The 27,418-nt window shown below is 41.5% G+C and overlaps 2 protein-coding genes across 2 annotated transcripts; one reads left to right on the forward strand and one right to left on the reverse strand.

The window, feature by feature from the left end:
• Nucleotides 1-478: 478 nt before the first annotated feature.
• LOC136441970 (laminin subunit gamma-1-like) lies at nucleotides 479-27,293 on the forward strand. Its single transcript, XM_066438542.1, has 22 exons — nucleotides 479-484; nucleotides 664-971; nucleotides 1,806-1,986; nucleotides 3,396-3,615; nucleotides 4,194-4,328; nucleotides 5,032-5,181; nucleotides 5,752-5,908; nucleotides 6,487-6,651; nucleotides 7,550-7,786; nucleotides 12,676-12,805; nucleotides 13,447-13,645; nucleotides 15,172-15,333; nucleotides 18,514-18,678; nucleotides 19,641-19,745; nucleotides 20,583-20,726; nucleotides 21,072-21,461; nucleotides 22,240-22,421; nucleotides 23,189-23,455; nucleotides 24,339-24,570; nucleotides 25,421-25,599; nucleotides 26,512-26,720; nucleotides 27,260-27,293. The coding sequence occupies exons 1-22, from the start codon at nucleotides 479-481 to the stop codon at nucleotides 27,291-27,293; spliced, it is 3,957 nt and encodes a 1,318-aa protein (XP_066294639.1).
• LOC136441359 (fibrinogen-like protein 1) lies at nucleotides 8,495-12,182 on the reverse strand. Its single transcript, XM_066437609.1, has 6 exons — nucleotides 11,883-12,182; nucleotides 11,047-11,491; nucleotides 10,594-10,736; nucleotides 10,069-10,165; nucleotides 9,500-9,664; nucleotides 8,495-8,993 (listed from the first exon to the last, which is right to left on the reverse strand). The coding sequence occupies exons 1-6, from the start codon at nucleotides 12,180-12,182 to the stop codon at nucleotides 8,743-8,745; spliced, it is 1,401 nt and encodes a 466-aa protein (XP_066293706.1). The 3' UTR covers nucleotides 8,495-8,742.
• Nucleotides 27,294-27,418: the final 125 nt, after the last annotated feature.

Genomic DNA, 27,418 nt, shown 5'->3' on the forward strand with positions numbered 1-27,418 from the left:
TTTGGTGTCCACAAACAAAATCTGTAACAACAGAAATTCAATCGATCGAAATTCGGTATTCAAATTTTCAACCAAAGAGGGGGTGCGTACTTCATTTGAGGTCACTGTCCAGACAAACTGGAACAGAATCTCAAACCACCTGGAACACGGATGCGGGGAGCTTCGAGTAACACCAATTCATCCATAAAACATTTAGGGGGGCACCCCCTAGTTTATTTGGGGTCTCAATTCGAGTTTGCGCACCCTCAAGTCTATGGTACCGTCTCTTCCAGGAAATACTTCTGAGTCAAAATAACTGTGAATGGGAATAAAGGATGTCCCTCGAGCTACAAGAAAACCCGAGTTTTGGTTTCTTCAACCTCTATTAGTAATTTTAGTAAATATAAGAGGGAAAAAGTATTTTTCTGTCAAAAATGAGGCGCAAAATTTGGCATTTTCCCGTGGAACTAAACACATAACACAATTTTTTGACAAGAAAATGACTGTAAGTGTCAGAAAGAGAAAACCCTTTTTTGTCGCCGACTACCACGGACCCCTGTCGCGGAAGAACTGGTGCGTGCACCGTTAGAACGTTGACGCATGAAAATTAAGTTTAACTTCTGTCAATAAATGACAGTCTTCCGTTTGTGTATTATTGATATTAACATGAAAATGTCTGTTTAGGAGTGCCTCCCGTGCCTGTGCGATGTGGGTGGCACCACCTCCCTGAACACCAGCTGTGACGGCTCCATGGGCCAGTGCGACTGCCGACCCAACCTACAGGGTCTACGCTGCAACCAAACACAAGATGGCTACTACGTACCTGGCCTGGATTTCATCATGTTTGAGGCAGAGGGCGAAAACACTGAGACTAACTGTAGGGTCGTTGACACGGAGCTTCCAGCGACTGTACCATTCACAGGCAGGGGGTTCGTCTCCTGTAATGGGAGTGCTGCGGTCACATTCAACAATGTTGAGGTGGAACAAAACTGGTAAGTTCAGTCATTGACACTATTTATGATCAGATAACAGATTGGTGTAAGGGTGTTTGGCCCAGAAACAAGCCGGGTTTGAATCATCTAACATACCACCAATGTTGTGCCCTAGTGGAAGTCAATTTACATGACTTTTCTCACTCAACCCAGATTTAAGAATGGGTACCTGATTTCAGCTGAGGACGTAACATTGTTGCAAATAACTGCAATATACTTACAGGTTTATAACGTCTTTTGAATAGTCTATTTTTTTTATTATAGTGAATTGCCTTGATGTTTTCACTTCAATTTTGTATTAAACATACCTTGCTCTGATTTGGGAATTTCCCTTGAGAAGGTTCGTCACTTAATATTTCTCTCAAGATTGGAGAGTGCTTTATTTTGTAAAACTCTTTTTACATGATATCATTATATTTATGGGACAAATATAGCCAGATTCATATGTGTGTAACAGTTGAAATGTATGTTTTGAACAGATTTATATTAATCATCAGTGTCTCAATTATAATAGTGTACCAGATGGAAGTGGTGAAGCATATAATGTGCAGAAAAGCTTTATTGTCTTACCGGTACTGTAATTCATTTTCACGGTTACCGTAGCAAAATTTCACGGTGCAAGGAAAATTGACATATTCACTGAACTTTAACTTCACGGTGGTAACAAGTAATTTACAGAACTGTTGTGTGAAGGAATCATAAAAAATAACTGCAGTTTTTTTCACCGTGATGATAAGTTCACGGTACAGAGATGACTGTGAAAACAGTGAACTTACAGTGAAAGAAACAAGTCTAGAATTATAGTATATTACATCTCATTGTTGCCTTGTACAGGTTCTATGCTCTTGCAGTGAGGCACACAGCTGACAACAGCACAACACTGTCATCAGTCAATGTACAGGTCTTCACCGTAGGGAGTTCAGGGGTCAATGGGTCATCTGTTGGCAACAACAGCATCCGAATGAATGACAGCATCCCAACAAACCTAACTGTAGATGGGAACAGTACAGAACAGGTGCAGTTCGATCATGTTTCACAAATGTTTTACAGTAAGGAAGATCTTGAAGGTACATTATGTAACATTAGGGCAAAATAGAAAACAGATTTTCCTACCATTTCTTTACATATGTTGTTTCACAGTGTATAGACACCAGGAATATAAAATAATGATGTAAATATCCTGAAAAGTTGTTGTACATATAATTCACGTAAACTTTTTTTCCTTTTTTTCTCGATGATAGATTGAATTTTGGGGCAAAAATCTTACCTAATACACCTTTAAAAGAATAAAAGTTGTTCTAATTAAAAGAAGAAAAACTATTCCTCTCCTTGGTGCTGAAAATGTTGTTATACCACATGGTTATGCCATCAGATGAACTGGACTGTCATCAGGCAATTGGTGTTGTCTTTTGTGTGCTTATTTCCTGCATAATGTACAATCTTTTGGATTGTGGACTTAATTCATATGGTTTTAAATCTTCCTGCTGCCTGAACCCATAACCAATGCAGATTTAATGCCCAGCTGAAAATTGAAGAAATAAAATTGCACAGGCATTTTACAGCAGCCTGTTTGGAAAGTGCTGAAAATAGGCCACATTGGTGTGACAAGTCAACACTATTTTTCCAGAAATAAGAAAGTGAGCTCGCTGAAGAGCTATTCTTCCACTGATCGTGACAGAGAAGACAGGCACTATGTACAGTATTTACAAGTTTATTGTACCAGGGAAATTCCCCTAGCCCCTTTTGACAACTACAACAAACAGTGATCCACAGCTTTACATCCTGTCCTAAGGACTGAGACCCTTTCCAGTAACATGCATGTATTGCATGAGTGACAACAGCTGGGATTCAAACTCCAACCTTTTGGTCCAAAGGCAGAGTTGCTTACCACTGGACAATGCACCCTGACTACTACGTGCAAAGTTCAGTTTGTCTAACACTTGGCACGCTGTACATGAAACCTTGATCTCCAACAACTATTCTCATCTAAATCTACATTGTTGTTACCCTCATATAGCCCCATCAGGGGCAGGGTAGGGGGGGAGGGAGTTAAGGTCCCGGGCTAAAGCGGGCAGGCCTCCAGCCTGGCACAAAATAACTCAACGGTGTAAACCATCACAACTGTGTGTCAGGCAGGACATTTCACTGGGGAATAGTACGGGTGAAGTATGAGTGTTTGTATGTGTCGGTTCTAGCATAGATAGTTTGAAACTTGAGATGGTGGCTCCCCCGGGTGCGCCCCTGAGCTGTTTTCAGTAAACGGTCAGTGTCTATATTAATACGGTTGTTCACTAGATTGTAGAAGAAGGTGAGGCGGGCGTTCCTCCTCCTTTCAGAGGTCATGCAGGTCGTTGAGCATTTGTGTCATGCTGCTAGTCTGCCAGAAGTCTAACTTTATGTCTGCTTCTTGTTTTTCTTGTTTAGGTTTCCAGCTTGTGTCCATATGAAACAGGCCTTGCCTACTCTCAGAACATCACCCTAACAGCAGGAGTTGGACAGGTGTCCGTGACTGACCCTGTGCAGCTGGACAGACGCTGCAGGTACCAGGTGTCAGTACATCTGGATGGAGCAAGTGCACCTGTGACAGTCGACTCTTTGTTGCTGATACCTGATGTGACAAAGTCAATTGTCTATGAGCTTGCAGGTAGGAATAACATTCAAATCTTTCATTTGAACGCAAATGTGCCACATTCTCACAGCACTATAGTCCTCTACTACAATCTGCATCTGAAAAAGAACAAAATGATGGTATTTCAGACAAGTTATACAAGAATGCATATTTTGACTTATAGTCACTGACGAAAGATAGTGGATTCTGTCTGAAACCTCTAACTCTTTCGAAATTTTATCCAGTTGCTTGTCAATGAGTATTTTTTTTGGCGTATATTTTGACTTGGTTAGTACAAACTGCATTTGGAATTTCTTTGGTCTTGTTTTATCCTTATCCTTTTGGAGAGATGTAACTGGTGTTTTAGTATACATGTATAATGATGATGAGTATGCATGTGCATGTTTTTAAACACAATATCAACTTGCAATGTCCACTCCAAAATACTGCAACCCCTAACCAGTGTGTACATGTGTGGTTCACTGTTGCAACAACAAAGGGGGGATCTTGTGCTCCGGCAATGAGATTGTTTACCGCTAGACCAACGCAATGGTAGACATCCCTATTCTCTTATTTCACAGTTTGATTTTTGAGTTTGCATCTTTTCTCTGTAGACAACAGCACCAAGGGTCTGTACCAGGACTGTGTGAGAAGTTCTGCCCCCCTCCCCACTGGTGACACAGCCAGGACGGAGCAATGCCAACAGATGGTCTTCTCACTTAGTGTGCAGGTGTATGATGGGGCAAGAGGTATGTGTGTGAATAACTTTTTACACTGTATAATTTTCACCCCTTTCAACCATATCCAGTGCTTTCTTTGATTCTTAAAGATTTTGTAATATCTACCAAATACTGATAATGGTAGGATTGGTCAGTTGGACCAGTCGTAGGGAATTACTCTGGAGGAAGTGACCCATGACCTCAACTCGTGCCACCTCCATTCCTGCGACTTCTGCTGTCTGAGCGGCTGGGCCCGCCTCCCGCTTACCACCATCCCGCCTTGCTGCAATCTGGTTTCTTGCAAGAAAGCCTAAAATTGTTTAACCTTACCACATTGACTACTGTACGTAAATGTTACACTACAGTTTTTGTTTTAATCGCCAAGACTCCGTTCTTTGGCCGTTGATGTCTCTTTACAACCAATAAGCTTCTACCACAGAGCAGATTCACGGATTAAAGACATCACATGCCCCAAACAGCGTAGCTCTCCCCTTGTATCGTATATGTGTACGTAAGAGTAATTTCAAAGACTGATGAAATTATTGATCAGGATAATTGTAACGGGTAAGATAATGGGCAAGAATTCTCGTCAGGAGGTTACCAAATGTTTGGTTCACAAATGTTTTTCAGGCTATAGCAATCACTATGTTTAACTACTACCTTCCCACAACCCACAGACATAGTTTCTTTTTGTGGCTTAGTACAGTTTGTACATGACATTGTTCTTTTGCAGCTTGTGACTGTGACCCAGTGGGTACAGTGGGAGGGTCGTCAGACTGCAGCGATGTAGGTGGACAGTGCAGGTGTAAGCCAGGTGCGGGAGGAACCAGGTGTGACACCTGCATACCTGGGTATCACAGCTTGTCACAGGAGGGATGCTCAGGTAAGTTTTCAGTTTGTTCTAAGAAATTAAGAATGCGTTTTCTCTGTGTATATTTGTGAATAATCTCTTTGTACACAACCAAGACAAAAGTGTTTTATTCAGCCAATGTTTCTCAGGGCAATTCTGTTTGGTTCACTTTGCACTGAAGCTATAGGTGTTGCAACTTACAGACTGTAGTCCCAAAATTTCAACAGAAACTTTGGTTGCAAAGAATGCTTCCAATTTGTGTTTAAATTACACCAAAGTTGCCTGTCAATCTCATACCTTAGTGTAGCATGTCTAGTCCAGTGGTTAGTGGCTCTGCCTCTGGAACTGGAAGTCATGATTTTGATTCTAGCTGTGTCGCTCACCGAAAAGGGTTACAGTCCTTAGAACGGGACGTTAAGCCAGGGTCCACTGTTCATTGTGCTTGTCAAAAAGAGCTAGAGGAATTTCACCGGTACAATGAACCTGTAAAATAGTGTCTGTCTTCTCTGTCACGACCAGTGGAAGATCAGCTCTTTATTTTGCTAAACTGAATTGAGATCAGTCTTAGACTTTTTTTGTAACACTGTGTTTTCCATTATATAGCTTGCAACTGCAGTGACCTTGGTTCTGTGCATTTGGTGTGCGACCTTGAGACAGGCCAGTGTCCTTGCCACCCAGGGGTGTCCGGCGCATCCATGCTGAGTGCCCGTAACCTTACAGCAGATCTGCAGTGCAGGAGTTGTCAGCTGGATTATTTTGGGTAAGAGAGAGAGAAAATGTTCCTGACACTTTACAATTTTAATGGTTGCTTTCAGAATGTTATGTTCCAAATATTGTAAGTGCTGCATTTGAATAATTTCATCTTTTTTACTCAGTTAAAAGTTCTGTGTAATTTTTTTTCTTATTACTATACTAACAGTTAATGTATCTTTTTTGCTCTAACATCATAATTGTTGGTATAGTATCATAACTTTAGTGAGCATATTTTAAAGATCCAACATTTCCAATGGTTTTCGAAATTCAAAGGGATCAATGTTAAACAAAACTGGAACTATTATTTTCTAATACACTTTGCCAAGAGTGTCAACTTCTCAGTGCAACAGATTATGTCATTAATAGCCTCCAAAAAATGGAGATATAGTTTTTTGATGTGTGTGTATCTGTGTATGTTTCTGTGTTAACACCCAGTTCAAACACACACTGCGACACTCATGAGATATTGGGACAGCTTGGAAATCGATTGACAAGTCTGGTTATGATTAGTTCCCCCTTACCTTTTGGACAGCCTGTCTATAAATCCTGCCTAAAAGCCTGTTGTTAAAATTGTTTTTTCCCCAGATTTGAGAGTGGGGAGGGCTGCCACCCCTGTTTGTGTAATGAGACAGGCTCAGTGAGCCTACAGTGCGATGAGACAGGACAGTGCCCCTGTACGGACACCATCGGTGGAGACAAGTGTGACGTCTGCCTGCCGGGATTCTTCAACTTCTCCTCACAGGGGTGCAGGTAAGTGATGATGAACATTGATAGTATATTGGCAGTGTTTGAGTAGAGCCATGCACACCTTGAGCCCATTAAAGGACCCACAAAACTTATCGAAAAGAGTAGGGGTCCTTCCTGGTGTGAATGGTTCAAAACCTACAGTCCTATGGCTGCACATGGGGCAATTGTCGTATTGAGGTCACCTGCGTGCCGAATGGCAGCTGCTCCAGACCCTTGACATCTAACCCCGCCTATTGTAAGATTCTCGCAATTCAGCCCCTGGCTGCAAAGAGAGAGCAGTCAGCTGGCCCAATAACGATTACCCAATTTACCTTTTTGCGGGTTTTGAGCATTGCTTTTTTTGTTAATTTGTTGGTTGCCTTATTGATAGGATGATTTTATGTTTAAAAAATGGTTGCTGAGGGCAGGTGGTTACTAAAGGCAGGGTTGGTTTAACCAAGTGGAAGGCACTGTTTTAAAGGCAACCAAAGCATCATCAAAACGTTAAAACTAGAAATATTCTGCATATGGCAATCTGTATGATATAGAATTTACTTCCTCATATAAATGCATTTCTATCATAATTTTTTGGACATTTAAAAAGAGTTTTGAAACAATCTGCGCGAGTAGTCGTTTTTTATGTCATCAATTGGGACCACCAAAATATCAGGGTAGAATCAGCCAGTAACTGCATTTCGCAAATTAAATTTAATTTCCACGTTCCCAATTTGAACCATTCACTTGACCATATCTCCAACAGCATTCAGGACTCATCGATCAGAATCTTGCGCAATCAAAGGATTGTAAATAATACCTGTATTGCATATCACGAGCAAATAAGTCTATATTGAATGAGGACTTGCTGCCTTGACAGAAGTCAGAATTCTGAAATTAAAGTATTGCATTTTATCTTTCTCCACAGTCCTTGTGGTTGTGATGAAGCAGGGTCGGAGGTCATGACCTGTGACCAAACTGAGGGGTCATGCACCTGCAAGTTCAACGTGGAGGGGGAGGAGTGCAACACCTGCAGGGACACGACCTTTAACCTGGCCACCTGGAACCCTGACGGCTGCCAGGACTGCTTCTGTTTTAACCACACAGACAGGTGCACATCAGCTGTGGGGATCTTGCTGCAGAACATCACTGTGGACGTCAACAGGTGAGATTTTTAGGCAGCAGAGCATTTCTTTCAAATGATATATTTATGTTTACTAACCACAATTAACATATTAAATCCCTCTGGTTACATAAATCTACAAAAACGGCCCGGTTTAGAAAGAGATCTCTTGTGCAGCACCTCCCAGGTACACGTATGCATAGTTCAGATTTACAGGTGTGCATTATACTGGGGGACGTTGGGTTGGAGATCTGTTTGGACGTATATTTTCAGGGTCATGGAATCATTGTTTTATTAGATTTCAGATGTTTGTCAGTCAAGTTCAGATTGTTTGTAACATGTGGCTGGGTAGTATTTTGAAGTAATATTAAATGCTGCTTGAGACAACGTACGAAAAGCTCAGTAAGAGATACAAAATGTATAAGGCCTTTATGTTTGTTTAATGTCAGTCAGTGTAATGTTCCCCTGTCATGTAATAAGACTCAGACATATTAATGGTTACAAATATTTCATTGCAGTGTGGATGCCAACAGGTGAGAAACCATCCTTGATAATTTTCGTGAGAAAGGATAAAGAAATTTGAAAGAATTTCAACAAACTGCATGTAATAGGCTGATCCTCTGCAGCATGTATACCTAAGCCTTTACACTGAGAGCGCCTGATAGAAATGTCTTGACTGGAAAAATGTCTGGACAGTTGGCAACACAATTCTCTTCTTAACCTTTAGCACACTAAGGTGGCCGTTGTCTACATTTTGTATATTGGTTATAAAGTTAGGCAGCAGGAAGAAGGTGAATCGGTTGCAACCAAAGTTGATATCAATTCATTTCTAATAGATATCTGTAAATTTGATAAAGTTGATCTACATGACAGTCTGTACTTCACAGATTTTGTATTGTACTATCATTGTCTGATTTACAAACAAGCTTAGGTCTATTGAGTTGGCTTCTTACAGACCAAGGAGGTTCTTGATAGAACCTGATACAGAATGGTTGAATCTAGTGAGGTCTTATCTTCATCTCAGTGCGTTTGAGAGAATAGTAGTATCCCTTCCACGTCCCCCAGTTAACACCATCAGCTTTGGACTGATGGGCTCCAGCATGGTACAAGCCATTCAGGTTGGCTTGATGGCAGTCTTTGTACCACCAGGCTCCCTTGTAGATCTGAGAACAGTCTGCTGTAGCGGCATCATTGTCTCTATCCTTAGTGGAGAAAAACATGGAGGCAGCCCGGCGTGTCATGGAATCTCCTGAAATAAAACGCCCACTTATTAGAGCCCTGATGCATCAGTTTTTTAAAGATTTTTTCTTTGACCTTTAGCACTATGAAGTTGCTCTTTGGCACCCAATTCCTAATTGATTACAGAGTTAAGCAGCAGGGAGAAGGTTTTAATAAAAGTAGCATTATGCATGTGACTATATACATGTATAATAATATGTCATGAAAAGGTGGGCTTTTTTAGTATGTCATAAATTTCCTAAGAGATAAATGAAATTGTTTGATCGGTGACATCCATAAGTTGAGTTGAAGTTAACATCATTAAGAAAATAAACAAATCATGCAGTAATTCACCTTAGAGGGGCAAAATGTACGATCAAAGGTGGCATACCTACATGGGTTAGAATAATGAGACCCCAACTCGAGCCTCACTTTGATGCTTGACCTCAAGCCTACCCCGGGAAATTCAAAATGGCCGCCGTAATTGGCAAGAGGTCTATATTTGTGAAATTTAAATTTCATTTATGTTTCTCACACCTGCAGTTCCTGAGTAAGCCCCTAGGGTCAGCCTGTACTTGTGTCCTTCATCCTCCACCCTGAAGGTGCTGTACTTGGCGAAGGACGAGTTTCCCTCAAAGTCCTCCAGGTCGACCCTTAGTTCATATCCTCCCTGTGCTGTCAGGTGGTTCAGGTTGTCATTTCCTGTTGAGAAAATATTTAGGTCAAAGCAAGTTGTCTTCTATCCATGAACCGATAGTGGTTGTGGCTGCGCTATAACTTGCGTTCTCAGCCAACCAAACTCGGTAGCCCTTCTTTATTATTGTTGAAATGAGACTTCAACTTCTAAGTTTTACTTCAGAATCTACTTGTATATTACACTAGACAAGACCCCTCACAGAGTATTATGCATTGGAGAGAGCAGGTCAATTGTCCTGGTGTGACGAGTGGTGAACAGATGTTCTCTCACATAAACAAAAATCTGGTGCATCAAAACAAATGAACTTCGAAATGTAGACCAGCTGATTCTCTTGATAAAAATCATATTCAAGTCTTATGCAGAATTGTTGGCAAATCCAAGAAAACAATTGTCATTGATTTTCCCTTACCTAGCCAGAACTCTCCCCTCAGGTCCCCAAAGCCAGTCTTGTAAGCCTGCCAGTCCAGGTAGAAATCTGCTAAACCATCCTGCCTCCTCTGGAACACCTGGGAAACAGGACATTTTCATATTCTTTGCTTTGTTTTTCTCATGAGAAATCTATGTTTGGTGTCAGTTAGACACCTCAGCCGGATACATATTTGCAGCATTTTGCACCATTTGAAAACAGTGAGCCATATGTCAGAGTGAATTATTATAAAGTTTTAGAGCCAAGTCAGCAGGGCACAAGCTGGCCAGACAGTAGGAAATAAAAGGCTATTCCAGAGAGATATATCCTCAACTATGACCTGAAAATCTACTTGTTTTTTTATAGAGGTTGGTCTAATCATAAACATATTAGAAACTTCTTGGTATATTACAGGTGTAGAGCACCTTAGTTCCAAGTTTTAAATCAACAAGGCCAGAATACACTCAGGAAGATTTTACGACCAAAGTACAAGGCTTAGTGATAAGATTCTAATGCACTGTGACTTACCATCCACCCTCCCCCATCAGTGTCCATGTCACAGTAGACATGGATAGGACTGATAACCCCTGCTGGGTAGATCATGTAGACCCCGCTGGTGTCATGGCCGCTGTTGAGAAGTTCCTTGCAGGTATGAGGGCCGGTAGCCAAGTCTATATATATATAGAAGGAGTGGTAAACATAATGAAAGCTTTGACCACAGCCATTCATGCCTCAACCATGTAGAAAACTGGCATGTTATGTAGTTGCTTGAAGTCAATCAGCATATTAATCTTTCAAATAATCATTCACTGGCTAATTTTAGCAAGCATTTGGGATTGTATACATTTACATTGTAGACTCTTCACACCTGAACACATTTTATCTGGCTAATAATCCTCACGTATTAGGTCTTGCTGCCATCCAATTGATAAACATTTTGACTTTACTTGACTTAACTTATAATATATTTACATGACATACCTTCCAGTTGCTGCACGTCTGTGGCACATTGCTGTAAGGTAGTTGCTTGTTGCTGCAAAGTGGTTGCCTGTTGCTGCAGAGTTGATTCCACTTGCTGCAGGCTGCTGGCCTGTTGCTGGATTGTGGCAGCTTGTTGTTGGATGGTTGTTTCCTGTTGCTGCAAGCTGCTGGCTTGCTGCAGATTGGTTGTTTCCTGTTGCTGCAGAGTTGTTTCCACTTGCTGCAGGCTGCTGGCCTGTTGCTGGATTGTGGCAGCTTGTTGTTGGATGGTTGTTTCCTGTTGCTGCAAGCTGCTGGCTTGCTGCAGATTGGTGGTCTCTATTTGCTGCAGAGTTCCCTGCAGCTGCTGTAGGGCTGCAGCCTGCTGCTGGATGATGCTGTCCTGACTGCTGACTGTCGCCTGAAGCCCCTCAACTGTGGCCTTCAGGTCAACTTCAGCCTGGAACTGATAGCACACATTTTTGTCAAAAATCAGTTCCTGTATATATTACACTGGTTATATGGATGACTTATTACCTCTGCCAAAGTATGTTTTGGTACCGTCAATACATAGATACAGTAGGTTTCTTAGTGAAGAAAATATCTTAGTAGGCTTATAGGCTTAGGTGCATTGGAATGATATTTAGACAGGGTGTGACCAAATCTGAAATTCAGGCTTTCCAAATTTTCTTTGGTACTGCAGTATTTTTTTTGCTGTGGATATGCTATCAAAATTGAAAGCTTTTCTTACTGTTTGAAATTTGGAGAACATTTCAAAGTCCATAATTGATTGATTATCAAATGATAGATTTTCCACAACTTTTTATGGTTAGAATGTAAGCCTATAGAGAACTCACCTCAGCCAGCTCTTGTTGAGTTAGCTGCTGCAGCTGTCCATCCAGGCTGTCTGTCCTGTTCCTCAGCTGTTCCAGCTGTCCCTCCAGGCTGTCCTGTGTGCTCAGGTACAGCAGGAGATGGTCCATAGCTGGGCAGGACGGTGCTGGCTGGGAGGGACAGCACACTGCACACTGCCCTGTGACTTCATTTTCCCCAACCACTGTCTCGTGGTTATGGACAATCTCGGGGAGGTTCTTGACGTTTGCTGCACTTCCTTGGCGCAGAAATGCGAGGAGAATCAGAACCACCAACCTCTCCATGGTGTTTCCCTGTCAGAAATGGGTTCTGTGATCTGTGTTGGCTGTTAACGTGGCATGTTATTGACATATATATGCTGCTTCCCACTGTGTATTGCTGTTTGTTGTTGAATCACCAGGGTGTCAGAAGAGTGCAGTCCACAGTTAATGGGTTATAATGACTGTTTGTTGGTAAAGAATAACCTAGACAAGTCTTCTTATACAAAGTCTTCTGGCATGGTAAATAAAAGTATCTTTAGTTAGCAAATTAGTAACCATACTGGTACCAACATACAGTCAATGTTTTAGTTTGAATGAAAATTTGACAAATTATATGACGGTGTATACTGTGTATAGCCAGTATGCAGCCTTTTTGTGCACAATCTTTGCAGTCAGGTGGTCACTGAACGACCTGTCACACCTAATCTTTTTACATAAAATTACATAATTGCAAGTGTTGCTTAAACTCCGAGTGTTTACTGGTGTCGTTGATTCACTTTTTTTTCATTACTTGCAGCTCTGACATCATCACAGAAGATGAGGTCTCCAGCTACAATGTTAGTGGAACTCTGGTGGGAGACCACACAAGATCCTATGGGTTAAACCTTGTCCTGACCCTTGACCTGGTTGGTGGTGATGATGATGAGGTAAGGTCAAAGGTTTTCTCTTTTTTTTCTTGATTGGTAAGAAAATATTTAAGGGCATTTACAACACTCTTGCCCGGTTACAACTGGCTTGCAGTAGGTGAATTGAATATTGTCAAATGAGCTTATATACAATATAGACAGAAGAAAGATGTTAGAAATTCAGAACACTTGCACTGACTCATTGAACTTACAATTAACATAGAAACTACAACAAATTTTTCTTTTAACCTGATTTAGTTGAACTTAAAGCACAATGCTTGAGATGAAATGTTATGACATATGTTTTTTATATGCAGAGGTATAATGCCTGCAGCTGCAATCTAAAGCTGAACCTCATGCACAGGGCTGCCAGCTTCACATGCTATATCCCCTTTCTAAATGATTATTGCCATCCCTTACTACATGCCCAAAGCTGGGGCCCACCCTGGGATTGAATCTCCCCCATGGATCCATGGAATTTCATCCTTATGGCTTGTGCACCTCACTTTATGCCAAACTATACACTGAGTCTATTGTTTTATACTAAGTCTTGCCACCAGTGTTATGAAAATTAAGAGATGACCAGCAGAGGACTAACACACACAGAGAAGCTTCCTAAAGAAGCTTTCCTTTTCTCACTGTTTTTTTTTTTATTATCTCAGGTGAGCACAAATGGGCTGGTGGAGTTAGAAGGAGCAGGTTTCAGCCTGGTGAACTGGGGGAGGGAAATTCTGCAGGTGCAGCCACGCAGCAACGCTTCAGGATCTCCCGCAGCACTGCAGGAAATCTCCCTCCTGCTGCATGAAGCATACTGGAACATCTCCAAAATAGAGCCCTTCCTAGAGGCTGTTTATTTCAACAGTAAGTACAGCAAGCCTTTCTGTTATAAAAAAAACTTTCAACGTGATTTGCCAAAACTAGTTACTCAAGCAACATTGATAATTTTTTTTTGAAATAGTCAGCATCTGCTGTCTTTTATCAGTGACTAATGAAAGAGCTGGAAAAACAGGTTTTATACCAAAACTCTGAATAGTTATGAAACCTGGTTCTCCAGTTTCTGCTTACCTTATTACCTGGATGTCTAACTTTCATTAACGTTTCAACATGATTGGCTCAGAATGTGGAAATCCTACTTTTCTTGGCATGTTTTTTTTCTTTCTGAAAGTCCAGAAGCTATATTCTATAATATTCAAGTACAACTTGAATTCAGAATTTATCTTTTTTTCTTGGTTGCTGTTTTCCCAAAGTTAGAAACCCTCTGAATTTATTTAATGATAACTGCAACAACTACTTTGTTTATGAGTCTTAAAAGCTGTGTTTTGACTGAGACTCTAATTTTGGACCCGTTGTTTAAAATCACATGTACTTTATTTGCCCTGCTGCTCACTTTGAACGGAAACAGTTCAGGTTCTTCTCCAACCATTTGGTAAGTTTGAAGGGGTTTATCTATTCACACATATACATTTAACTGGGTTAAACATTACTAACATTTAATACAAGTCATTGATGGCAATTCAGCACCAAGGTGTCAATTAGCATGTCACGTAGTGTTAGAAGACTTGTGGGTTTCCTCCGTGGGTTTTTGTACGTGACACTGTTTGTATATTGTGACGTCTGCATGGCGTAAAGGTTAGAGCGTTTAAGTTGGAATCAATAGGTCCAGGGTTCGATACTCACCATGCCCCGACGTTGCTCCCTTGGGAAAGGCACTTTACACTACCTTCCCGGACGGTGGAGTGACGCCCACCGAGCCTATTCGGCTAATCTGTCAAACTGTGTGCCAAAAAACACACTACGGATTTGGTTGCAGATGTGCCAACATCTACCACAATGGCCACAGTGACTGAGAACTGTTAAAATTTATTTATTTTGTATTTCAACAAGATGTGAAGTCTGCCATCTCTGATTTTTGTTTCTGTGATCTGGATTGCAAAGCAGTATGGGTAAGGGAGTGAAGCCTGCCATCTCTGATTGCCTTGTTATCTTGACCAACAGATTATCCTGAAATAGGTTTTGTGTTAACCTCCATTAACATCCGCCGTGTCACTTAATCCGCAACTTTGAAAAAGAGTGTGTTTGAGAGATCTCTAGTGTAGCATCCCTCAGGTATATACAGTAGACTAAGTGCATTATCACTATACCAACTGGATATGGGGTTAAACGGACCTAAGGAGTGAAAAGTGAGTTAAAAAGAGTAAATTTTCTCTCCTTTTCACCCCCAGTATGAGTGAGGACTCCCAAAACATCCATTTAACCCCAAATCCAGTTGGTAGTGTATGCTGGGAGACGTTGGGTTGGAGATTTGTTGGACACATATTTTCAGGGTAGCGGAATTATGTACCCAGGTGGAATTATTATAACTTAGAAGAATATCTTTTGATTTGTAGGACTTCTATCAGACCTGACCAGTGTAAAGGTGCCCAGACATGTCGGTAACACCACAGTCACACTGCACAGGGTGGTGCTACAGACTGCCGTCGCCATAGCAGACTCCACCCTGCCACCTGTCTTGTCTGTGGAGAACTGCAGCTGCCCAGATGGACTATCAGGTGATGATTGCATTGACGTAAATTTGTCGTCATAAATGTACTTTCTAGATAATTTGTCTTTTGTTTTCCTTCGTGATTTGTCCATTTCCTGTTATACTACTCAGTTATATAATAGATATCTGATATTATCATAGATATTAAAGCCCTCGGATAAAGAAAACATGTATAAACAATACTTTTCCAATCAGTATAGACTCATTTTATGATGGTAACTAGTTAAATGTAGAATGAAATATATTTCTATCTATTTAGTCAATAAGCCTATAAACCAATTTTTACTGAAAATCATTGTTCAATATTTTGTCCCAGCCCTTTGAATTCAGTGTCAAAAAGTCCTGGCCCATGGACTATAGGACAATACTGGACCAGGCTGACGAAATTACAACATGTGGTCTTAAAAAGTTTACAACAACTCAGTGGCGTCATGTGGCATAATCGGTGTTTGGCCCACAACCAAGAGTCCTGGGTTCGAAGCCACGGATATGCCCCGATGTTGTGCCCTTGGAAAGGCACTTTACACGACTTTCCTCACTTCATTCAGGTATAAATGAGTACCTAGCTTTGGTTAGGAACGTCCCTAGGATAGGACGTTAAATGGAGGTCCCATGTTTGAGGAGAGCCACACTTCAAGCATGTTAAAGAACCCACTGTTTATTTGTTTATTTGTTTATTTAAATTTACCACAGATGTGGAAGGGGTGAGAGAACAGGCATGATGCCTTTTCTAGCCCCCACCCCACAGAAATATTTACATCAGGTATAACAAACATTTAAACCTACACAATTATACAATTACATAAGCAATAGCTTAACGTACTCAGTCATATCGCACAATACTACACAACAACTTAGTTAAAACATGACTAAAATAAAACATATCGCACTTCATCCGAGAGGCACTATCACTAACTACCGCGGTCTTAACGCCAGACATGTAGCACATCTGCAGGCAGATGTCCATGTGCAGAGGTTATCAGTTACAAAATGCTCTCTAAACCTGTCTGAAAATGACGTGATAAGCAGCCGTTTGAATGACAAGAGTTCTGACTGTTGTGAGGCCAACATCCCCATGTTTCTAACTGAGACACCGAGGTTGTTCCACTCGGTAACAAGGCGGGGCATGTAGGACGACGCAAATGTTGAAGTTTTACAACGAATTGGCATTAACATGTGAGACCGACTACCTCTTGTTGGTCTAGTGGAGAATGATACATATTGGTGCATGTCTAGATCATAAACATTTGCCATGGCCTTCACAAACACCATCATGTCAGCAATCTCCCTTCTGTACGTAAGCGGTAACATGTTGAGGAATGTTAGTCTAGCCTTGTAATCTAGTTCACGGGCATCTGCATTATCACTTATAATGAACTTAGTTGCCCGCCTCTGCACGCCCTCCAACAGTGACATCATATTACGAGACAGAGGTGACCAAACCTGACAACAATATTCAAGCAATGATCTAACAAGTGTTATGTACAATGATTTACGTACTACAAGGCTGGATTCATACCCGACCGTGCGTCTTATGAAACCAGTAATAGAATTGGCTCTCGACACAATATTCACAATATGGCTGTTCCACAGCAGGTCAGACTGGGCAAGAACTCCCAGGTCATTCATACTATTGACTGTAGATAGGGCAATATCTGACATATAGTAGGTAAAGGTTACTGGGCTCCTGGAACGAGTTAAACGGTGGACCATGCACTTCGATGGATGGAAAGACATTCCCCATCGAAGGCTCCACTCATACATGGAGAAAATATCATTCTGTAGCTTATAACAATCACCAGGGTTACATATCTCTCTATAGCACTTAGAGTCATCTGCGAACAGGGCTACAGTGGAGTTTTGGGCTGAGCAAGGTAAATCGTTAATGTACAATAAGAATAACATTGGCCCCAGAATTGAGCCCTGAGGAACACCATGTCGTACATGCACCTCTCCATGACCTTACTCACAATAGACAATAAAGAAACCGGCCGATAATTTGAAACGACTTGCTTATCCCCCTTTTTGTACACAGGGGATACGTTAGCCTCTTTCCAGCACGAAGGAACCACGCCTATAGTGACTGATTTGTTGAACAGCAAGGTCAAAGGGAGTGCTAGTACCTGGGCACAATACTTTAACACAAATGGAGAAATATTATCAGGGCCGACAGCCTTACTTGTGTCTAGATTGACAAGCACATCTCGGACAGAGTCGACATCAAACAGAAGGTTACAAAGGCTATCAACAACTTCGATATCAATAGTAGGTTTCTGAACATTCTGGTCAGCTTGACTGAAAGTAGAGAAAAAGTACTTATTGAACAAAGTAGCCTTTTCGTCTGCAGATTTAGCAACAGAGTCCTCAAGATGCACAACAGGTGGTAAAGTTCTGGATTTAGACTTCGCACGAACAAAGGTCCAGAAGCGTTTCGGAGCCTCATGTAAGGAAGATGCTAAACTGTCCAAATAACTCGCATACTTGAGAGACAGAACGGCTTTCAGTTTGTTACGGAGCATTCGATATTTTGTCCAGTGTGATGGAGAGTCCGTCCGCTTGGCTTTGTGCCACGCCGTCCGCTTTTGATTTTGGATGTCACGGACCTCGCCATCTATCCATGGTGGTGTAGTGGAGTCCTTGAGTCTTTGACAGGGCACGAACTGGTCGACTGCTGACTGGATCGTAGACGACAAGGATTCCCAGGCCGAGTCAATGTCCTGGCACTGACCGACGGCCTCAGCTAGATGACTTGAGACCAGGTGCGCCCCAAGACCCTCCCAGTCGGCGCGACGATAGTTGTAGACCTTCCGAGAAATCCCGTGCTTAGGGTTCAGTTTGCAGTGAATGCCGAATTCCAAGATCGTGTGATCCGTGTCGAATTCGGTTGGAAGCTCCTTGATGTCCGACACTCTATCGGGAATGTTGGTGAAGACTAAGTCCAAAATATTGCTGTTAGAGTTTGATGGAATCTTGTTGTGCTGGAGAAGGAAATGATCATTTATTACTTCACAAAAGTCTGATTCTGCACTTATCGAAAAGAGTAGGGGTCCTTCCCGGTGTGAGTGGTTCAAAACCTACATGGGTTCGCCCTTAGTGATAGCCTCCGGGTAGTTGGGCAACCCTGGCATGTGCATGCTGAACCAGTAAATAAATAAACAACTCAGAAATGACTGTATTCTATTTTCAGGTCTGTCATGTGATGAGTGTTCTCCGGGGTACCATCGTGATGGAGAACTGAATGACCGCTTCGTGCCCTGCGTGCCGTGTGACTGTAACAACAACACGCTGACCTCTCCGCCTCAATGTGATGCCATCACTGGAGAGTGTTTGAACTGCAAGCCTGGGAGAACAGGTGGGTTAATCTCCTCCCTGCTGCCTAACCCTGTAAACAATAGGGTATTGGGTGCAAAACAGCTACTTCAGTGTGCTAAAGGTTAAGAGGGGCTAGGTTGTGGGGTTGGATTTTTGTGTGTTTTTTTTGTCAGACATAATTCTAAGATAGCTTCTATATCATAGCAGGCTCTCTTGGCCATTATTATACACTTTTGCTGATGACTTCTTTTTGTACTACCAGGGTCATTTGTCAGTTGTACAAACAGCCCGAGATTATACCCGAGGTCCCTTCAGGGATGTGGGTCACATTTCTTTTCTTTTTTTTTCATTTGTGCAGCCATGCACGTAACCATTTGGCCCGGTAGAGCCTGCACGAGTCTACCAGGCCAAATGGTTATGGGCTGGCTGCCCAAACGACCCAGTACAAAAAGAATTCATTGTCAGCAAGTGTGTTGTAAGCCCCCAAAAAAAGCCCCAGAGATAAGACAAGATAGGTTTCTCAGGTACCTCAAATGTCATTGATGGTTTAGTATTCTGATTAATACACTTATCATGTAAAAATGCTTAAGGCCTTATTGAAGCTTTATTAAAGGATATCCAAATGGGAAATAGATATCTTTCTCTCTCAAGAATGGCTTGTACTCCCTAGAAGGAAAATTTCTATAATAATAATGAGCAAATAACTACAACAGAAAATAATTTCATCAGGCTGGTAGAACATCCAGATTCTATGTAGGATATTTGTCAATGAGTTTTCTTTCAATTGTTGCACAACCAGTAAGTCTCACCTGAAACAACAAAGGAAGAAAGCAACAACAAATAAAACTCCAATATCCTAAATAACTACAACAGTTAGTCACTCCTTACACAGACATTTCTGTATGACATCTGTGAGCTCTGTTACTAATAGTGCATCAATACATTACAGCAGTTCTCTTTTCTAAATGTTGAACCCTTGCATATACATTCCCCTAACCCCAGGTAAACACTGTGAACTGTGTGACAACAATGTGGAGGGGCCTGACTGTGACAGGTGTGCTGAAAACACCTATGGACTGGACAACCCTGACTTTCCTGGATGTAAAAGTGAGTATAATATTAGCCTTTTCGTCCTTAATATTGATAGCTTTTTGATGATATCATGTCCTTTGACAAGGCATCTTGTGACTTCACTATATTTGGATTATTCTGCAACTCCTCTTCAAATTTGTTCAAAATATGTTAATCAACTACAGTATGGTGTATATACATGTACATCAGGGCACTCCAGCCATCACTCAACAGAGACAGTGGGCGCTATAAACTTCCTGGCACGTTTGACCAATAGCTGCCGTCACGTATCCGTAAAGACACGTGTCAATAAAGTCATGTGTCTGTAACTCTCGCCAGTTTACGTTCGGCAGTGATTGGTCATTATTGATCCTGAAGAAGGCGGCAGTGGTCGTTGAAAATTTTATCGGTGAATACCTTAGTGTTGGATGAAAGTTTAGCACTGTATTACAGTATGGTGAATAGTATACATTGCAGAATAAAGATTCAATACATAATCCAAGGAATGAAACTTTGAAGCTGGAACTTCCTCCAGTTTTATACAATCATCACCAGAAATAAACTTTCTACAACTCAAAAATCATGTATGGCCTTTTCATAAATCAGCAAGGCCAGTTAATGTTCATCTGCAATATTTATTTTTTTAACATTCTGAGACCTGTAATACAACTTTACATTATTGTACAAAAAATCTCGATCCAGTTTAGCTCACTAAAGAGCTATTCTTCCACTGGTCGTGACATCCTAAGGACTGTGACCCTTTCCGGTAGCGTGCATGTTGGGTGAGTGACACAGCCGGAATCAAACTCATGGCTTCTAGTTCCAGAGGCAAGGCTGCTAACCTCTTTGCTCTAACCTGTTGTACTTTCTCAGACTGCAGCTGTAGCCCCCTTGGTTCAGTGAATGGCTCCTGTGACCAGGAAAATGGTCAGTGCTACTGCAGCAACTCCACTGAAGGTCTGAAATGTGACCAGTGCAGGGGAAACTTCTACTATAACGAGACATTTGGATGTATAGGTAAGAGCTAGCTGTAGGATCACCATTTCGCAAGAAAACAACGAATGAATTACCTTAACACCAACACAAGTGAACGGTAAGGTCAGCAATTATGAAAGTTACAAACAGAAACATTCAAAATTCAAACCAGCCCAGAATAAGGCTTGTGCATTTTTTTAGAATGCATCATTTATCTGCTTAATATGAAATAGTCCAAACTGATTTTTTTGGGTAGAATTAAGTACATGTACATGTGTACATGTATATGGGGGTCACTCAAATACATGTGTAATTCTAAATAAGCACCTAAGCACATTTCAAACACTGACAATTACTATAAGTTTTTTTTTTCATACTTCTATATAGAATGTGAAGGCTGCTACGACCAGATTGAAACCAGAACAATCCAGTTGAGGCTGCTTCGGGACAACATCACCCAGTTTGTGGACACGCTCACCACTGGCGCCGACCAAAACGTCTGGTTCTCAACCAGGCTGGAAACCGTCCAGTCGCAAGTGACCGGTCTCTACAACCGGTCACAGGAGACAGAAGACATGGCGGCAGAAATGCACGAAACCTTGGACCAGTTGAACGCGTCTGCTCAGGAGGTCTTGTTGGGGCTTGAAGTGGCGATAGAGTCAGAAGTGGCGCAGATAGAGGGGCTGTTGGGACAGGCACTGGGAAATTTCACCAGTGGACAGGCTGAAAGGAACAACACTGTTGAAGAGCTCAAGAGGGCCTACAATGTAATCAACAGTAAGTTGACCATATGCCTACTTTGCTATTATTATCTGCAGTATTAGCACTAAGTATTCTTTTGTATAAACAATATTTTACTATAATGCAAAAATGGTTTTCAAGTGGATGTTGCATGTGGCGTGAGAATAATTCTGAAAAAAAATCATGTGGAATAAGCAAAAATACTGTCTTTGTAATACATTTGTGAACTATAAATGATCTGATATTTTACCTCCAAACATCCCACAATTGTTTCTCAATGTTAAAATAAAAATTATGTATCTGAAGCAGTTTTGAACTGTAATTCCCAATGTACCATCGGAATAATTTCTTCCAACACAGATAAACTTGGAAGCAAACTTTGTGTTTCCTTAGAATCAAGACGATTAGTGTACTGTCTATCTGCTCTGAATCATTATATTGCCATGTTGCAATTTCAGCAAATGGCAGTGCTGATTGTGTGGTTGTGTCCGTGGTGCTGATTGTGTGGCTGTGTCCATGGTGCTGATTGTGTGGTTTTGTCCATGGTGCAGATTGTGTGGTTGTGTCCATGGTGAGGATTGTGTGGTTGTGCCCAAAGTGCTGATTGCATGGTTATAGTACAATGCTAAACTTTATTCCAACACTTGGAATACACAGGATCAGATTTTCGATGACCACTGTCGCCTTCTTCATGTATCCAGTGTATTCCTTAGTGTTGGAAGAAAGTTTAGCATTGTATTATGATTACTACCAACACAGATGAGCTTCCATTAGAAGTAAAGGTTGTAACAAACACATTTTCTCACTTCTCCAGACTCCCTACCCAGTGTGTCAACAGAACTGGACAACTTAGTTGGAACTCTGAACCAGACGTTGGCGGCAATGGCTGCCATTCAGGGCGAGGTCAACTCCAGTATCTCCATGGTGCTGGACACACTGGGAGACATCCAGACTTCAGCTCTACAGGCATTCCAGCTGGTACAGCAAGCACAACTGGTTAGTTTCCATTTTTGAATAGTTTTCCAGGTTGGTAAGTCACTGAATAAAAAGACTCTTTGTACACAACCAAGTGTTTTACTCACACTGACGTTTCGCTGACCATCTGTCACCTTCCTCAGGGCAATTCTGACTGGTTCACTTTGCACTGCAGCTATAGGTGTTGCCGGTAACAGATCTTTCAAATTTACTTTTGGGACCGCATCTGTAAGCAGCGACACCTATTAGCTTTATAGTCCTTTTATTCAGGTTAGTTTAATTTTTGCTTGCTGAAAAAGTAAAAAAGAATTGCAGATGTTTGCAAAAGTTCTTTAAAATTAATATTTTTTATCCATTGAGCCACCAGTCAGTTTTAGAATAAGCACATTGTCATCTAGTGTAATGAAAAGTTCTAAATCTATATTTAAGTCATGTCTTTCTAATTTCTGACATTTAAGAAATTGATGCAAAGTATAGCTGCAAGCTTTAACTGTCGTACGAAAATAAGTAATTTGGTGTAATGAATCCTGAGTATGTGCAGACATTAGCCCTTTAAGTCAGTCATTGCTAAGCAAAAAAGTTCCCTAGCAACAGTTGTCATAATGTAAAATTAGATTTCTAATCGCCCCTCCACTAGAATCTACTGTTGTATAGAACATTTATGCCAAGTTTCATGCTTTTACCAAAATTTGAGCAAATTTTGCACCCATCATCTAGGCCAATAAAATATATAGTGCATTGTTCACTTGAAAAACTGTTGCTAAATCTGTCTTGCTTGATTTCTATAGGTTGCAAGCAATGCTGTCACTCTACACCAGAACACAACAGAACTCATCCAACTACTCAACCAAACAGCACTGAACATTTCAACCAGCTTAGACTCAGAGACAGATCAGGTACAGGAGTTGTATGGCACGGTTTCCAATGCTACACGAGTTGCCATGGAGACAGAGAGGTCAGTGAACTCCACGAGAATCCTGCCAACACAAGAGGTGGAGGATTTGATTGACAGGAGCATGGGGCTACAGGAGAGGGCTGAGAACCTGACACAGCAGGTCAGTTTTTGGCGGGATTTCTAGTTGGAAATATGTGTTTGGGGAGAGAGAAAGAGAGGGACATACAGAATGGATCCAAGGAGACATGATACAAGTATACAAGATCTTGTCGGGAAAAGAGAGGGTCAACCATGGAGACTTTTTCTAAATTAGCTCAGTGCAAACAACACAAGGTCACTGTCTCAAACTGAATGTCCCATTGGATAGGTCAGTGGTACGCCAACAGTCTTTCAGTGTCCGCACAGTTAACCAATGGAACACCTTCCTGGAGAAAGTTGTAATGGCAGAAATAGTGAACTCTTTTAAGACTCGACTGGACGAGTAATTGGGGGATAAGAAAGTACGCGGACTGAGACGAGGGTGACAACAACAGGCATGCTGCCTTCTTCATCAATTCATCCTGAAGGCATCCACAAGGGAAAGATGGAGGATGGAGTTTTAAGAATAGAGTGTGTGAGAGACTGAGATCTAGAGTAAAAGAAATCAAGGGAGAAAGACAGATGGGTGCTTGTTTCAAGCATTAAGCAGTTACTGTTGTGTTCAAGCACCTTCCAACTGACCTTAATAAAACTATCTTTCAGTTCATAGATATCCCAAGTTTAAGAAGATGACAAAATCATCAAATTAAAGTAGCACATTTTTATTAAAAAAACAAACCTAGTCTAGCTTTATTAATTGAAAGTTGAAATCAAGACTCATGTCTCATATACGTTGTACAGAAGATGACAAAATCATTTACAGTATCAAACTTTATATATTAACTTAACTTGAAAACCAAACTTAATTTCATCAATTGAAAGTTGAAATCAATGTTTTTTAGCAGGGTTACCTTAGACATTCTTTGTACAGCCATGCACTGAATTTTTTTCAAACTCGTGTTCAGGTGACCAATGGTACGTCTGAAGATGAAGCTACATCTGAGAACATACAGCAGGCCTTACAGACAACAGCCCAGCTGGATGGAGAGGTACTGGAACTTCAGGATGACTCTCTGTACGACAGGTCCTCACAAGCCTTTACTGAGGCCCAGGCTGCAGTACAGAGAGCACAGGACAACTTCACTGCAGCAGAGGACATGCTAAATGTGCTGCAGAACTTCCCTGTATGGGCTCAAGGTAAGGATAAAGTACTGTATAACAGTTACTGCGTTTAAGTTTGCAGGGATTCGATTTTGTGTTAGGAAGAAAATGGAGTGTTTGTGGTTGAAACAAAGGGGAAAGTAGGCAGGATACAGAACGAGCATTTTTCCAGTGGTTTTATGTTCGCAGTGAATTGTTATAGAACCCCGTGAAAATCTTGAAGTATTTATATTACTACTGCCTGGGTGCCATCTTACTAAGTTCATGTATTTTTTCAGGGAGTTTCTTTTGCCATGTTTTATGTTCACTGCACTGAGTAACTGTTGAAACAGTTCAATCTGTACGTTGATGAAGGTTAGACATCCAGGTAATAAGATACGGCCAAAAAGTGTTCTTCAAGCAACTGGATAAATTTTTGAAACAGACAGATGTTTCAGACAGCATCCGCTATCTCTCGTCATTGACTAAGAAACATACTATTCTATTGAACCATCTGAAATTGTCTTCACTTCATTAACATATCTATTCAGAGTTTTGGTATAAAACCTGTCTCTGCCAGATCTTTCCTTAGTCACTGACGAAAGACAACGGGTGCTATCTGTAACGTCTGACTGTTTCAAAATTTTGTCCAGTTGCTTGAGTAATTATTTTTGGCAATTCAATTTGTAGTACAGTCATAATAGATTGGGAATGTATATTCCTGTTATCATAAATTTGCGGTAGGAAAGTCAACCCAAAAATAAAACCGCAAAAACTTCAGGATTTACAAAAGTTTACCGGGGCTCCCATACTCCCACCTCACCAAATTGGAATAAACATATATGACTTTTCTAGAAAAAAAAAAATGATTGGAAATGATTTTGTTTTGAATCTTTTCTCCCTGAAGAGAGCCAGATGGAGGTGAATGCGTCCCTGCAGCAGGTGGAACAGGTGCAGTCTGGGAGCCAGGCTGCCACGCAGCAGGTTCAACAGCTGCAGGAAGATCTGCAGTCTGCCTCAGGCACGGCACAGACTGCACTGCAGCTGGTGGAAAACATGCAGGGACTGGTCAACAACCAGTCACAGGTAAGAGCTTTTTTTGTTCGACATTATAATTATAATATTATAATCATAATAATTCAGCCTTAAGAAAGGCACTAAACACGACTTTTCTCACTCTACCCATGGTGAAAAAATGGGCACCTGACTTTTTAGGGAGGTAAAAGGCAGTCAGATAAGAGGGTTGGGCTCCGCCTTCCAATTGAAAAAGGCTGAATGGACTATAAGCAATTTACGGGGGGGGGGGGGGGTTGGGGGGGTCATCTGTGGGAGGAGGGCCTAGGAATTTTTTTGTAACCCGACCATCTGACAACCGGCCCCCCTATAATTTTGTACAGTCCCTAATTTGGACTAGTATAAGCATGGTGCTTTTTTGGTAGCTAGTAAGTACGATGCAGCCTTACAATGGCTTGCATTTTCAGTCAAGCCCAACAAATCACCTCTTTTCTTCAACTTGATTCATGGTGAAACTCTCATTTTTATAGACAGTTTCCTCACTGTCCATAAATTGGAATCAAAATGTACATCATTATCCATTATATTCTTGTAAAAACCTAAAGGGGCGAGTACGCCGCTCCCGGGATTGGGAATTCAACGTGCTTACCACTAGGCTAAAAGATCCAGACCCGTTAGACTGGTCAGTTAGTGGAGATTTATCCCCACTGTTACACTAGTCCCCCTTTTCTTTCCAGACTCATCCCGAGTCTCCGAGTACGACATTCCTGTGTGATCTGATCGTTACTCACAGGGCCGGTGTGGGAACCACTGTAAAAACCCAAAGGGGCGAGTACGCCGCTCCCGGGATTCGAACCCGCGCCAATCCCGATTCGCACGGCAAGGAATTCAACACGCTAACCACTAGGCTAAAAGGTCCGGACCTGTTAGACTGGTCAGTTAGTGGAGGTTGATCCCCACTGTTACATTCTTCCTGTCACACAGGTAACAGCAGAGATCCTGTCCCAAGCTGAAGCACTGAACACGTCAGCTGCTGCCCTTCCCTCGCCAGGGCAGGCTGCAGGAAACGTGAGCGCTGCAAACAGCAGCAGAGTTCCCACAATGCAGCAGGGCTGCAGCAACCTGACTCAGGACACAGGCAGGCTGCAGGGGGAGGTCATCAGGGTCGGAGGTCAGGTCAATACAACAAATAGGTAGGTCACCAGTTAGATGTCAATGTCATAGTGTCAGAAATCAGGGCATCATACAGGCCTTTTATTGATGTCATGATAATCGTGAATTGAATATCCAGGCAATCTTGTTGGCGGTTAATTGGATTAAGCTGTTAGCAGCTTCGTGTGTTTTAATTTATAGCATACACTGTAATCCAACATGGTGCAGATGACGTCAAATGAATAGACGAATTTGAATGATACAAACTGGATGTCGGGGATTTTACTCACAAACTGTCTAATATGTAATCGCACATGTCCGTTAAAGATAGCAAGCGTTCAAATGACATTCCCCAAATCACTTCCCATGGGCTGCCTGGCACCCACACACACACACCGTCAAACGTTTCTAGATATCGCTATATATATACAATGTCAGTAATTATTCCCATTCCTCACCCAGGTAAAATACCGAGAAAAGTGGCTTATTTGATTTGTATTTAACTATCTTAAATCAGTCAGACAGTAATCAGAACACCAGTCCTGTACCTTCCGTGTTCAGGGAATTTGTTGTTCTACAGGCTATATTGGTTTGAGGTCATCAAGGTCCACTAATCAGAATACACTGTCTTGCTTCTCTTTTATTAGATTAGACAGTGAGCAGAGTATCCAGGTTTTGTATTGTAGAATAAAGTGGAAAGAAATTATATATATTTTTCTTGTTCTGTTCATTACTATCA

Source organism: Branchiostoma lanceolatum, chromosome 9 (genome assembly GCF_035083965.1).
Source record: "Branchiostoma lanceolatum isolate klBraLanc5 chromosome 9, klBraLanc5.hap2, whole genome shotgun sequence".
Lineage (NCBI taxonomy): Eukaryota > Metazoa > Chordata > Leptocardii > Amphioxiformes > Branchiostomatidae > Branchiostoma > Branchiostoma lanceolatum.

Excerpts from the sequence above, each read along its gene's own strand:
- LOC136441359 (XM_066437609.1), bottom strand. The coding sequence starts at position 12,182 with ATGGAGAGGTTGGTGGTTCTGATTCTCCTCGCATTTCTGCGCCAAGGA. Across the intron at positions 10,737-11,046 it reads AGACGTGCAGCAACTGGAAG|ACTTGGCTACCGGCCCTCAT; the intron begins GTATGTCATGTA and ends ATATATATATAG. Across the intron at positions 10,166-10,593 it reads CTGATGGGGGAGGGTGGATG|GTGTTCCAGAGGAGGCAGGA; the intron begins GTAAGTCACAGT and ends CCTGTTTCCCAG.
- LOC136441970 (XM_066438542.1), top strand. Across the intron at positions 12,806-13,446 it reads TTGGTGGTGATGATGATGAG|GTGAGCACAAATGGGCTGGT; the intron begins GTAAGGTCAAAG and ends TTATTATCTCAG. Across the intron at positions 23,456-24,338 it reads CTGAGAACCTGACACAGCAG|GTGACCAATGGTACGTCTGA; the intron begins GTCAGTTTTTGG and ends ACTCGTGTTCAG.